Raw genomic sequence first — 14,345 nt, forward strand, 5'->3', positions numbered from 1 at the left:
CCTCCCATCGACATGAGATATAGGAAGTGACGCCATTATTGGCGGAAACGCGGTTTCCTTATGCGAAGCGATGGCTGCGGGCAGTTTGGCTGTTCTTTGCAGAAAAGTCTCGGGCGCCCTGAAGACTTTCAGGTCGTTAATAAGTCATCAGGTCCCTGCTAGTACTGGGTAAGTGATGTGAAGAGTAGGTTTGTCCACCTCTTCAGTGGATCTTGGTTGGTTGTCCAGATGCTGAGAACAGCTCAGAGATGGAAGGGCGCGGGGTTGGCTGAGCCCGAACCCACCTCTGTGAAGCATGAATGACCTTGAAGAAGTAGCCCACCTGCGACATTTCCGTTCCTTCCTCAATTATCTGATTGCCACTTACTGTGGACTAGGCAGTACATGGGGGTCTTTGAGTGCCCCGTATTGAATTAAACCTAGAAATAAAAAGCATCTTATGTGGCTAAATCAGTTGGAAAAAACTTGACTGAAGAGCTTTCGGCTATGGAACTGAAGGCTGTGTCTGGTTTGGAGGATAAAAAGGAAGGGGCCTTTGTACTTACAGAATCTATCACGAAGAGATTGTTTGGGAAATACTGCGTGAATACATGAAAGTAGCCAAATGAACGAAGAGTCGCTCTTGCAGTTGCGAGAATGGAACATGCTGGGCATGCTGTTGATCATTTCTGGAAAATTAGCTTGTCTTCTGGACAGACCTACCTTTTATTGGTTTTCATCTTTAATGATTTGAATTTTATAAATAGTTGCATAGGCCAGATCTTTTTTTCCCAAAAGTAAGTAAGCTATGTTCTCCTAAATGCAGCACAATTATTGAGCATCTATTTGTGACAGTATTATTAGTTATACTAACTTCACAGAGAAGCAATATTTTTTTCATTTTGCAGTCTCAGAGTTTGTAACTTGATCAAGGTGGCAAACTTGGATCAATTGTCTCTTCCATCTCATCCTTTTTCCTTAAAAATTAATTTTAGATGATTATAAAATGAGTATCTGTTCATTTGTAGACACTTTAGAAAATAGGGTAAAGTATTTGAAAAAGTAAAAATCAACTGTAATTCTACCACTCGGAGATAAACAGATGTCCTTTCCTTCTTTTTAACTTTGCATATGCACACATACATGAATTTTAGAAATAAAATCAGGGTTATATTTACATATATGCATTCTGTACTCTTGTTTCCCAAACTTTTTATTTTTAGAAGTTTCAAACCAACAAAAAAGTTGTAAGTTGTTCAAAGAGTAAACCATATACTCTCCATCTATATTAATCTTTCTCATTTTGTTGCATTTTCTTTCTTTATATCTATGCCTTTTTTCTGAACTATTTGAGGCATGTCAGAATTGCAAATATGACACTTTATTATATATTTCGTAAGAACAGGAATCTTGTCTTAATAACCACAATACTCTAGTAATCACACTGGGAAATTTAATTTTGTTACAGTACTATTATTGCACTACTATTATCCAGCAGAGAGCCCAAATTTAGATGTCCTCAATTGTCCTGGTAATTTTTTTCTTTCTTAATATTTTATTCAGGATCCAGTCAATAATCATTGCAGTAGTTGTAATTTCTCTTTAGTCCCTTTTTTTTCTTTTTAATTAAGTTTATTGGGGTAACATTGGTTAATACAATTATATAATTTTCAGGTGTACATTATCATTTGACATCTGTATATTCTATTGTATGTTTACCGCCCCAAATCCAGTTTCCTTCAGCTACCATATATTTGATGGCCTTTACCCACCCTCCCCCTAAACCCTATATTTGACCTCCTTTACCCTGTTTACCTCCCGCTTCCTCTCCCACCCACTAGTAACCACTACTCCATAGTCTTCCGGTAACCACTAGTCTATAACCCATATCCCTGAGTCTCTGTTTGTTTGTCCTGCTCATTTGTTGCTTTTAGGTTTATATCCCACATATAAGTGATATCATGTAATTTTCAACTTTTTCTGTCTGGCTTATTTTGCTTAGCATGATTATCTCGAGTTCCATCCATGTTGTCGCAAATGGCAGTATTTCATCTCTGCTTATGGCTGAGTATTATTCCATTGTATATATGTACCACAGCTTCTTTAGCCAGTCATCTATCATAGGACACACTTCAGTTGCTTCCATGTCCTGGCCACTGTCTTTAGTCCTTTTAAATACAGAATGGTTCCTTTTTTTTTTTCATGACTGACATTTTTGATAAGATCATCCTTTTTAGAATAACCTTTCATTTGGATTTGTCTGATTGTTTTCTCATAATTAGATTCAGGTTAAGTATTTTTGGTAGGAATATGCTTATGACACACTTCACTATTGTGTTTTAAATATTCTTTAAAAACATGATTTTTAAATTAACTGCATAAAAGATTATCATACAGATGCACAACAATTTTTTTAAAACATGCTCCAGTTGCACATTTATGTTATCAGTGTTTTTATATCATATATAATGCTTTGATAATTTATCAACTCCCATCGATAATTTCTTTAATTGAAATTTCTAAATGTGGAATTAATGAGTTAATAGAAGAAGCATTGGGGCCTTTAATACATGTTGGAAAATTAACTTTCAGAATGTTTTTAATCTAATCATATACCCACTAGCAGTGTATGAAGGACCTACTGATGTTACCTTAAAATATAATTATGTAAATATGAAATTGTAGGGTATCAATATTTACAATGCAAAATTAAAAATAATTTCTAAAGCATTTTGTAAATTTATTGTTTCTGTGCAGAAACACAAGTACTTTTTTTAACATTGTAGATGAGGAAATTATTCCATTTATTGCTTATAAAATCTAAATGTTATAAAATATTAATCACTGGTTTATTTGTGTTCAATTGTAGTTTTTCTCTTAATCTGTTGCTTAAGAATACACCAAAAGTCACATCTTTACACAAGTGTAGACTACTTCATACCACGTTGTCAAGGAAAGGACTGGAAGAATTTTTTGATGACCCAAAGAATTGGGGGGAAGAAAAAGTGAAATCTGGTGAGATATTTGGGTTGATTGATATTAAATATGTTATTGAATTGTCCATCATTTTGGGATTGTTATCCAGTTTAGGAATTACTTGGGCATTTTCTTTTTCAGTTTCCTATGGGAATGTCTTTAGCAAAAATTAAAAGGATGATATAATAGTAAATTGTTTCTTGGCAGGTTGGCAAAAGATTTAGAAGAGGAGTGGGTTGAAATTATTCACTAAGTTGTTTGGGGTTTGTTTTGGATTTCAATTTTTAGAGATAATGAAAATTAATTTATAATGATATAAAGAATTTTGACATGAGACTGTGAAAATGCATTCAGTAGTAATACTCACATTTTTTTTAATGCTATTGCCAGTTTCATTATTCATATTTTCATGTGTTATCTAATTTATACAAACTTAATCCTAATTATATATTATACTGTAATATAATAAAGCTATTATACATTTTACAGATAAGGAAACAGGTTTAGAGAGGTTAAGTAATTTGCCATAGGGCACATCGCTAGAAAATTACTCATATTATCAATTTATCATTTTTAATAGGTGCTTCATGGACCTGTCAGCAATTAAGGAACAAAAGTAATGAAGATTTACATAAACTTTGGTAAATATACTGAGTACATGAACATCTAGGTGTTCGAAGCAGTTACAGTATAACAATGAGGTATAAACCTTGATATAAGAAACTGAGTAAAGCAATTTGTTTTATAGTATTATAGATGATATGTAAAATCATTGAAGATTTTATAAATATGACAGGTAAATTACATTAAGACAGATGTATTAGAATTATCAAATAGTTGGGAGTTTAGAAATGTTTACTGTAACTGCTACCAGTCATACTAGTACCTTTAAACTAACAATTTCAGTATACTAATGAAATGAGGAAAAGTTGGTCACATTTAGGCCTTTCTTTTTATTACCTTTTACATCGTCTGAAATCTTTGTCTTCTTTGCTTTGGGGAAGTGTTTTGGAGGGTGCATTAACTGGGAATTGAGGTTGACTTTTCTGGCAGTTTCTCCTGATGAATTAGAGAGGGTCAAGAGGATTGACATATAATTGACATAACATTAGTTTCAGGTATGCAATATAATGATTAAGTATTTGTATATATCGCAAAATGATCATCATTGTGAGTCCAGGTTAACATTCATCACCATACACCGTTACAAATTTTTTTCCCCGTGATGATAACTTTTAAGAACTACTCTCCTAATTACTTTCAAATATGCAATACAGTATTATTAACTATAGTCACCATGCTGTAAATTACATCCTTATGACTTACTCAATTTCTATCTGAAAATTTGTATGTTTTGACCTCCTTCACCCATTTCACCTATCCCCCCATTACCCATCTCTAGTTTACAGTAAATTCTTCACGAGTCACATACCCACTTTATGTCAGAATTCTGTTATCTTTCACAAGGATGCAAGAATAATAAAAGCAAAGCACTAAAAAATAAAAAAATAAAAAAAACCTGACTATATTTAGCCCAAAGATATGTTATGTTTGGACTTTACTGTTTTTCAAATTGGGAAATTTCACACAAAAATAAGGATTTCTGGCTCCTCTTAATTAATCAGACCTCTGATCTGGCAGCACTGGACCTGCATTCATACATGGCAACAACTGGCTGGGCTTTGTAGCCACTTTCCCATCTAGATGGAGGAGCACATACCACTTCTTACCCATCCTGTTCTTTCACCAAGCCCACTTCACTCATAATTGTTATCTGGCTATATACTCTATAGTGAGCATTTAAAGTTTTATCCACTTATTTAAAGGATTATTTATCTTTCATGGCAGATTAAAGAATTATAAAATGCTTATACAAACCACTAATATTATATGCTTATCATGTGATACAATAAGAAATATATATTTGGTTTTCGTCTCCATTTACTGATACACAGCTCCTAAATCCCTTGTTATTTCCTGAGTGTCTTATGTTCTAATTAGGCAGCTCTTGGTGGGGGAAGGTGCTAGATAGCTTCAGAATGGAGACTGTCCACCAGAAAGATGAAGATATGATTCAAGGATGGCACTTTCACCCTCACTATCACCCTCGCCTCTGGGGAGGGAAGAGAGGTTAGAGATTGAGTTCACTAGCAATCAATGATTTAATCAATCGTGCCTGCATAGTGAAGCCTCTACCAGAAAACCCTAAACAATTGGGTTTGGAGATCTTCCAAGTTGGGGAACACACGGAGGTGCTGAGAGGGTGGTGTGCCCTGAGAAGGCATGGAAGCTCTGCACCCCTGCACACACACCTTGCCCTATGCATCTCTTCCATTTGGCTGTTCCTGAGTTGTAGCCTCTATAATAAATCAGTAATAGCAAGTAAAATGCACTCCTGAGTTCTGTGAGTCGTTCAGTCAAATTATTAAACCCAAACTGGGAGTCATTGGAACCCCTACTGTTGAGCTGGTCAGTCAGATGTAAGGGAGCCCCAGAACTTGCTATTCGTGTCGAAAGTGAGGGACAGTCTTGTGAGACTGAACCCTTAAACCTGTTTAATCTAGTGCTAATTCTAGGTAGTTAGTGTCAGAGAGTTGAAGAAGTGGTGTTGGAAAAGACAACACATATTTGGTGTCAAGAGGGAAGAAACCTTTCATTTGCTGTCAAGTGTTATGTACAAAACAGCATAGATTCATTATAGAATTATAAGTTATATTAAAAATAGATTGTATAAGTTGTGCCTAAAGACTGTTAGTATGAGTTGGTAAAAGTATAGTTAGGGCTGTTTCAATATTCATCGTGGCAAAAACCAATTTATCTTCTGCCACTGCTTTCCCCCCAAACTGTCTTCTTGCGTAGCATAAAGTACCCCAATTCCTTCGTCTCCTTTTCAGTGCCCTCTTCATTTATTTCCTTTTTTTCAGCTCCAATTCTTAGTCAAATAGTTACTCACAAAAAAACTTACCCCCAGTTCAGCTTTGCCCCTCAGTATCTTGGATTATGTTTGCTTTGCTTTGCTTTTCCAGCCTAATAAATCCCATCTCTGTGAAGTTTTCCTTGATCATCTTAGCTAGAAAAGATGTCTCCTTTCTCCCACTTAATTCTTCTGCTACTAGTTTCCTACCATTCAGTGCACCGACCGCATCACATTGTGGTTTCGGAGGCAGCACAGTAGAGTAAAAGTAGAATGGATTTTGCATACAGGGAATCCAGGGTTTGAATCTTAAATTAGCTATGTGTGCCAGGATATCCTACTTCTCTCAGCCTTAGTTTCCTTATGTAGAAAGTGAAAACAATACCAACTTCAAAGGATTGTTCTCAGAATTAAATGAAATAATGTATATGAAGTATTTAACACATTGCCTGGCACATAACAGACACTGAATAAATGTTATTTATGATCCATCTTCTCTCTCTACTTGGAATATAAGAACTATATTTTATGCTTTATGTCTCCTGGCACTTATACAATATATAGCACATGGAAAATTTATTGAACAAATGAGTAAAAATAGATGCAGCTCTTTTTGAAGGATTATTCTTTGTAAGGATATTATGTATATTGAGATTTCTAAAGGATTTTTGAGAACAGATCATTAATTTCTATGTCAAGAATCACAACTTTATTATTGTTATCACAGAATAGCATCACAAGCTTTGTGTTTTTTGATACAGGTATGTCCTACTGAAAGAAAGAAACATGCTTCTAACTCTAGAGCAGGAGGCCAAGCGACAGGTATTGCCAATGCCAAGTCCTGAGCGGTTAGAAAAGGTAAGGCTTGTGGGAGGCCTGGGACTGTTGTGTGGGATAAAGTTTGCAGGAGTGAGTGCATGGTTCCTATATTTCTTGTCAAGTAAGTTTCTTTTTTTTTCCCTTTTGTATTCTATTTCTGCGTGATTTTTAGTAAATTTAGAGAGTTGTGTAACCATCACTACTATGTAATTTTAGAACATTTTCATCACTTCAAAAAGGAATCTCACATGCATCTGTACTCACTCCCCATTCATATCTGCGACCCCCAACATGTGTATAGACATATGTTTTTATTTCTCTGGGTAAATATATAGGAGTGAAATTGCTGGGTTGGCTGTTTTAAGAAACAGCCAACTTGTTTTCTAAAGTAGCTGCAGTATTTTACAGTTCTATTTACAGTTTAGCCACTTCCTTGCCAACTAGATCAAATTTTATTTATGCATTTTTTAATTATGATAAAACATAATGTAAAATTCACCATCTTAATCATTTTTAAATGTACAGTTCAGTAATGTTAAGTATATTTGCATTGTTGTGAAAAAGTCAACTATTTTTTAAATTTGGTTTCCTTCGTTAAAAAGAAAATCCCTTGGGTTCCTTATTTCAACACCAAGAGGTAACCAATTGTATATATTTCCTATTTATTCATCAGAATTTTTCTCTGCATGTACAAGTGTGCCTAATTATTTTTATTTTCACAAGTTTGGTTATACTTTGTATACTTTTCTGAAACTTGCATTTTCCACTTACCTAGTCTATCCTGGATATCTTTCCATATCAATATATGTAAGTCTCCCTTTTTTTCATGATTGTACATGCTTAACATACTTCTTCCATGTGGGAAGTTTTATTTAGTTATATGTATCAGTTTTTTTTTCCTACATTGCTTTTGAGATTAACTCTTTATTGATTTTTCCATGCCATAGTTAGTAGTCAGTGAGATTTGAGCTCGGCTTTTTGTAGTAGCTTTAAGTCTTACTTCCTAACCTCAGCTGTGTTAGTTTCCTTTCCCCACACCACTCACAACCATTATTGCCACATTGCCGCTAAGAAGGAAAGACAATGTCCCTAGAGAGAATCAAAAAGTACAGAATAAAATCTCAATTATTTACTCTAATTGCAGAGAAGTTTATTCTGTGAAAATTGAGTTACATAACATTTTTGTTTTTTTAAATGTTATTTTGATATAACATGAGACTGACAGAAAAGTTATGAGAATAGTACAAAGAGATGCCCTTCACCCAGGTTCCTCATAAGAATATTTTACCACATTTACTTTATCTTTCTCTGCTTCCTTCTCTACATAAATATATTTTTTCCTTAGCTGTTTGAGAGTGATTTATCTACATGATGTTTCTTTTTGCATAAATACTTCAGTGTATGTTGCCAAGAAAACAAGGATATTTCCTTACATAACCACTGTACAATTTTCAAAGCAGGAAATTAACATTGATATAATACTATGATCTGATCCCACAAATCTTATTCAGATGTCATCAGTTATCCCAACAATGTCCTTTAAAGCAAAAGAAGATCCTGGATCCTGTATTTTCGGTTGTTGTGTCTCTTTAGTCTCCTTTAATCTATCCAGATTCAGTCTTTCTTTGTGTTTCACGACTTTGACATTTTTGAAAGGTGTAGACCAAATTGGGTTTGCATGAAGTTTCTCATGATAATCCTGATGATTGGCAGAAATATCATAGAAGTGATATTTTATTCTTCACGGTGCATCGTATCAGGAGGCATGGGATGTTGATGTGTTTGTTACCGATGTTAGCATTGACAGTTCGGTTAGTGTGGTGTCTGTCAGGTTTCTCCACTATGTAGTTTCTCGTTTTTCTTTGTATTGAGATCATGTAAATATCCTGTAACTCCTCAAACTTGCACTCACCTGATTTAGCATCCATTGATGATTCTTGCCTGAATCAATTGTTACTATAATATTTGCTAAATGTTAATTTTTTAAGGCCATGATTCATTTTACATTTATTAGTTAGCTTTCTTCTATAAGGAAGGGCTTTCCCCTTTCCTTCCTTCCTTCCTTCCCTTCCTTCCCTTCCTTCCTTCCCTCCCTTCCTTCCCTCCCTTCCCCTTCCCCTTCCCTTTCCCCTTCCGTCCTTCTCTCCTTCCCTACTTCCCTCCTTCCCTTCTTCCCTCCTTCCTCCTTCCCTCCCTCTCTCTCTCTCTTTTTCTTTCTTTCTTTCTGTTCTCCTTTCCTTTCTTTCCTTCATTCCATCCCTCCTTCTTTCCTGCCATTGTGGACTCATGGATTCCAGTTTTAAAGAGCTAAAATCCTTTAATATCATTTTGAATTCACCACTGTGGGTTCCTCCAAGTTGGCCCCTGTGTACTCATCATTCATTGATAAGGCACAGCAGGAAGTTCTGGATTCATCTTGTGCTTTTCCTACCCAGCCCTGGGATTCAACCATTTTATAGAGGAACCCTGATTCCTTTTAATGGATAATGGTATATTTAGAAACTAGATCTAAGTGGTAGTTATCTTCATTGCTACATAACATTTGTCAAGTAATATGATTTTATTTCAGGTATACTTGTTAACTCTGCTGTTAAGAACAGTTATGTTTTAGAGATCCTTTTAAGTGTATTGGTTGTTTATAAAGAGCATATTGTTTATTTAATGAAAAGGCTTTTACTAGAACAGTGCTGTTAAAAGTTTTAAATTTCAATAATAGATTTATCCCCTCTCCCTGTTTTAAAATATATATTTAAGAGGTGAACTTGAGCACAGTAGGTCATATGTCCTTGCGCTTTTTGAATTAGTAGAATCCAAAACAATAAAAATTTTCTCCAGATAAAGTGACCACAATTTTTAAAAAATGTATGCAGTTTTCTTGGTGTTTTCTGACATACTACTAAGGAAAATTTATTAAGAAAATATTTTTTAAAAGAATTATTTTCAATTTAAGATAGAAATTGAACTTTTTAAAAATTACTAAAAGCTGTACTGCAGACACCTATGTATGCATACCTGTGCCAAAAAGATTTTTAGGAAATATTTGACAGAATGATTCTTTTACAGAAATATTAATCATAGGTTTTCTGTAGCATGGTCTTTACATGTTTTCTTTTTCTAGAATTCTGTTGTAGGTGATTGTTGAAATTGTATCTTTCTGTTCTTTTAGGTAATAGAATCTATGGATGCATTAGATAAAGTTGTCCAGGAAAGAGAAGATGCCCTAAGACTTCTTCAGACTGGTCAAGAAAAAGCTAGACCTGGTGCTTGGAGAAGAGACATCTTTGGGAGAGTCTTCTGGTACATAGCTTATATTGTGGCTTTTCTGAGATGAGAGTGGAAAGCTTGTGCCTCTTTCCCTTGTCCAATATCTTTTGAGAAAACTCTCACTGTGTGAGATGTATTAGATATATTAGAGAAGTATCTAATATAAGCAGAGGTCCTCAAACCTTTTTGGAACTCCAGGATATGAACAAAGGTAGCCTTATCTAATAGCACAGGCACTGCTTCTCCATGATTCAATTATGTATAGGTTCTTTATAACAGTGGTCCTTAATCTTATGTCCTTTTATCCTCTTAATGTCCTTTATGTCTTCTTAATCTTAATCATATAACATTTTGAGAGTTTGATGAAAGTTATAGATCGTTTTCCTAGAAAAATGTATATGTATACATGTAATTCAGAGAGTTATAAATGCTATGAGGCTAATTTTAGGACACATACCTGTCTTCTATGCACATTAAGAACCTGGGACTATTAAAAAGATGTTTTCAAGGAATAAGGCCACACAAACCAGACTTAGTTTGCTCTCATTGCCATCAGTATAAGCCCTAGTCCAAGTTAGGAGACAGTTTAATCTTGTCTCCTATGTCCAGTTCCCAAAGTCCTGTCAGACCTCAGGAAAAGATCTGATAATAAACATTTATAGTGAGGTATAAATAATAGAGAAGACCCAGTATATTCTGTCTCTGCCAGGGGTTTATTTACATTTGGGTTGAGCTGCCAAAAGGAAACATCATTAACAGAATTTTAAACATTGGTCATCAAAAGGGGGAAGACATTTTGGGTGGTTAGAGACCTTCCCTGTGCTCTTGAAATTATATCACATAATAGTGCTTACCATTTGATGGGTTCTTTGATGGAGTTTGAGGTAGTGGGGCTGCTTGGAGCCACATTTAGGGGAGTAGCTATGCTGTCTTTAACCATGTAATCCAATACAGAAAAGAGAAGACTTGCCAAAACATCTGATTAAATACTTTGGTCTGTTTTATTTTCTACTCATTCTTATTTGGATTAATATAGTTGAAGTCAGTTAGGAAAGGGATGAGATGAGGGAGAAGATCTGTCAGTTTTAGAATGTGTGAGAGTACTGTTCTCTTATAGGGTTTTTGTTTTGCTTTTGACTTATTGAAGATATATTTAGGCCAAAGAAGGTTAAAACTCTGTATCTGTGTAAAAAATGTATTAAATGTGTTTACTTTCTTGGCAGGCACAAGTTCAAGCAGTGGCCTATACCTTGGTACCTGAATAAAAAGTACAATAGGAAACGATTCTTTGCAATGCCCTATGTGGAACATTTTGACAGGTGAGCAAAAGTACCCTTGCTAATAATGAAATATCTTTACATTGGATGACATGCAATAAGCTTTTGTAATAAATAAATATAGATTCATTATAGAAAAATTAAAGAAAAAAAAGTCTTATATAATCTCACCATCCAGAAATAGCTTTCTATTAACATTCTAGTGTAGGTCCTTTCACAAGTTTTACTTCTTTCTCTTCATCAGTCTATATGTAAGTAGGTGATAAAATCGTTCTATAATGTTGAAAAGAAGGTCCAAAACTTAAGTTGTATAAAATGTGAGCTCAATTTATTGCAGGGTTGATGAAATGAAAAGGGGCTAGAGTGAGGAGAGGAACCTGTTGCATTATATCTGAACTCGTGTTGTCCTGCGGAATAGTGATCTCCAAATATTTTCTATGGCAAATTATTCCCTGTATTAAGTATATTACTCTATAGAGAACATAAGTCTTCTGTTAAAGTAGAGGAGTGAAGTCGTCCCATGAACCCGAGCTAATAATTCTAAAGACTAAATTTAAAAAAATTTAATGGCTATTTTAAAACACTAGATCCACATCTAGAAGCAGACAGAAGCCAAGGGAGAGTTTGTTCCCCAAAACTGCAACTGGAAGGGAAAAGAATTGCAAGTTTGTGGTTTCCAGGGCAAAGGTGCCATTCAACTCCATGGCTGTAGCTTCCTCCCTCCACCCCCCCCCCAACCCCCCCCCCCCAAAAAAAAGCAAAAAACAACAACAAAAAAACAGGGATGAGGAAACTGCAGGGTTGCTAGCTAAAGGTGCTACAGGTCAGAATTCAAGGCAGGAAAGCAGCGGGACATTTAAAGGGAAAATCCCAGTAGCACCAGCACCACAGCTTTTAACAACTGCTTTGGATAGGACATTCCACTTTCAGCAAGAGTTTAACAAAAACTGATATTTCTCCAGAAGCTTGTATCTATACCAATAATCAAGAACACTTTTAAAAAACAATTTAAACAGAAATGAACTATATCTTTACACTGAACTTTAAAAAATTTTAGCATGCTTTAGAATCACACTTAACATTTTTTATTTACCCCACCAGACCAGCTGCCTCTCATTTACAATTCTAGCTAGTGTAATGTTGTGATTTATAATAAATATATATTTGGTCTTTGTCCCTGTTTCTGTCATAGAGCTCCTAAAACTCTTGATTCTTAAGGGATGAGAGCAAAACAAAGATATCTATTCTTATATTAATGATAAGAGTCTGGAAAAGCACTTAAGAACAGTGGCTGATTACCAGGGGAACCAACTTTGAATAGCTGATTGAAACTTTCAGTCTCACCCTGTTTTCTGGGGAGGGGAAAGGGACTGGAGGTTGAATGAATTGCCAATGGCCAGTGATTTCATCAGTCGTGCCTATAAGATTGAGCCTCCACAAAATGAAAAACCCAGAGGACAGGTCTTAGAGCTTCTGGGTTCGGGAACACCTGAATTTGGGGAGAGTGGTATGCCTGAAGAGGGCATGGAAGCTCCACGTCCTTTCCCCATACCTTGCCTTCTGCATCTCTTTCGTCTGGGTTTTCCTGAGTTGTATCCTTTTATAACAAATCAGTAATCTAGTGAGTAAACAGGTCTCCTAAGTTCTGTGAGCCACATAGTAAATTGTTCGAACCCAAGAAGGGGGTCATGAGAACCTTTGATTTGTAACCAGTTGGTCAAAAGTTCAGGTAAAAACCTGGACTCGTGACTGGTGTCTGAAGTCCAAGGAGGGAGTATGTCAGAAGCTCAAGTGACAACCTCTAAACTATCTCTGGGCAGTGTCAGAATTGCCTTGAATTATCGGACACTCTAGTAGTGCGGGATTGCTTATGGGATTGGATCCAGAACACTTTTAGCTATAATATTTCCATCCTAAGTTGATACTAAATGTCATTCATTTTTTGATCACCTATACACCAAATCAGTGAGTCCTTGATTGCATTCTTCCTGCAAAATGTCTCCAGGAGCTGTCCTTCCTACTTCTCTCTCTGCCCTTGTGCAATCAGTCCCTCTTCATCTAATTGAATTGTTGAACATCTTCCTTACTCGAGTCCATTCACATATTGCTTTCTGACCAATTGTCCTCAAACCTTTTTATCACATCAGTGCTTTTCAAAGCTTAAAGCAGTAGCTTGTCTATAGGATAAAATCCAAACTCCTTCCGACCCAGTGTTCCCACAATTTACTCCTAGCTACTTACTCGTCATCAAAGTCAGACCTTTCTCCTTGTTTCCTAAACATAACTTGTTCATTTTCTCCTCTTTTGCAGCTCTTGTTGCTAGAGCTGTGAAATCTCTCCACCTACACACATTTTAAGACCCAGTTCAGATGCTAAGCGACTGAAAACTCTAACTGCACTGGCTGCTTCTCTCCAAGCCTAATTTGACCCTTCTTCCCCTTAGTAAGGTGAAGCTATAAGTAGCATCCTTTAAAATAATGAATGAGAAATTATGAATCAGTTGTTACTTACAGGCCTTATACATATTCTCATTATTTGATACTTTAGCCTTACCTTCAAAGCATACAGCATAATCTTCTGAATATTCTTTGGAATAGCAAACCTTTATTCTTTGAGATAGGCTATTTCTTGTAAAAGGCCAAAATTTAGTTGGAGCAAAGATTGATGAATAGAGTGGGTAATCTGATTTCAACCTTGTTTAGTCTTAACTTATACTTAATTTACAAAGTCGTTTGTTTTTTGTATATACACATATTACTGTTCTCACCCAAATATAACTCCTTTCTCAAACTTCTGTGACCTCCCCCATGGCACTGGCATATTATTGTTGTTCAGTACATGCCTCTTGTATTGCTAAATTTTATATATACTTATGCTCACTGATCAATAAACTATCCTCCAAAACATCAGCTTCAGCACTGTAGAGGCTTCGCATCCATGAATTATTATTCAGTCTCGACAATTCCTACGTGACCCTAGAAGTCAGCATAACTTAGATGAGGCACAAATGCCTCATGTCCTGGAATGCTGATGGGTAGAAGCAAACTCACTTGAGAGAGTGTGAGCCTAACTAGCACCTAAGCATCATCTTTAACCATGGCTTTATTGTCTCTGTT

General features: G+C 35.5%; 1 protein-coding gene across 1 annotated transcript in view; it reads left to right on the plus strand.

Moving 5' to 3' along the window:
- The first annotated feature begins 14 nt into the window (after window positions 1-14).
- The window catches only part of MRPL47 (mitochondrial ribosomal protein L47), a 23,386-nt gene continuing 9,055 nt past the window's right edge, over window positions 15-14,345 (plus strand). Inside the window, exons 1-6 of the mRNA XM_011383537.2 lie at window positions 15-168; window positions 2,849-2,994; window positions 3,536-3,596; window positions 6,631-6,727; window positions 9,855-9,985; window positions 11,176-11,271. Of these exons, the coding sequence (XP_011381839.1) occupies window positions 71-168; window positions 2,849-2,994; window positions 3,536-3,596; window positions 6,631-6,727; window positions 9,855-9,985; window positions 11,176-11,271 (629 nt within the window). The 5' untranslated portion in view covers window positions 15-70. The remainder of the gene's footprint in view (window positions 169-2,848; window positions 2,995-3,535; window positions 3,597-6,630; window positions 6,728-9,854; window positions 9,986-11,175; window positions 11,272-14,345) is intronic.

This window comes from Pteropus vampyrus, unplaced genomic scaffold (genome assembly GCF_000151845.1).
Source record: "Pteropus vampyrus isolate Shadow unplaced genomic scaffold, Pvam_2.0 Scaffold14, whole genome shotgun sequence".
Taxonomy (NCBI): domain Eukaryota; kingdom Metazoa; phylum Chordata; class Mammalia; order Chiroptera; family Pteropodidae; genus Pteropus; species Pteropus vampyrus.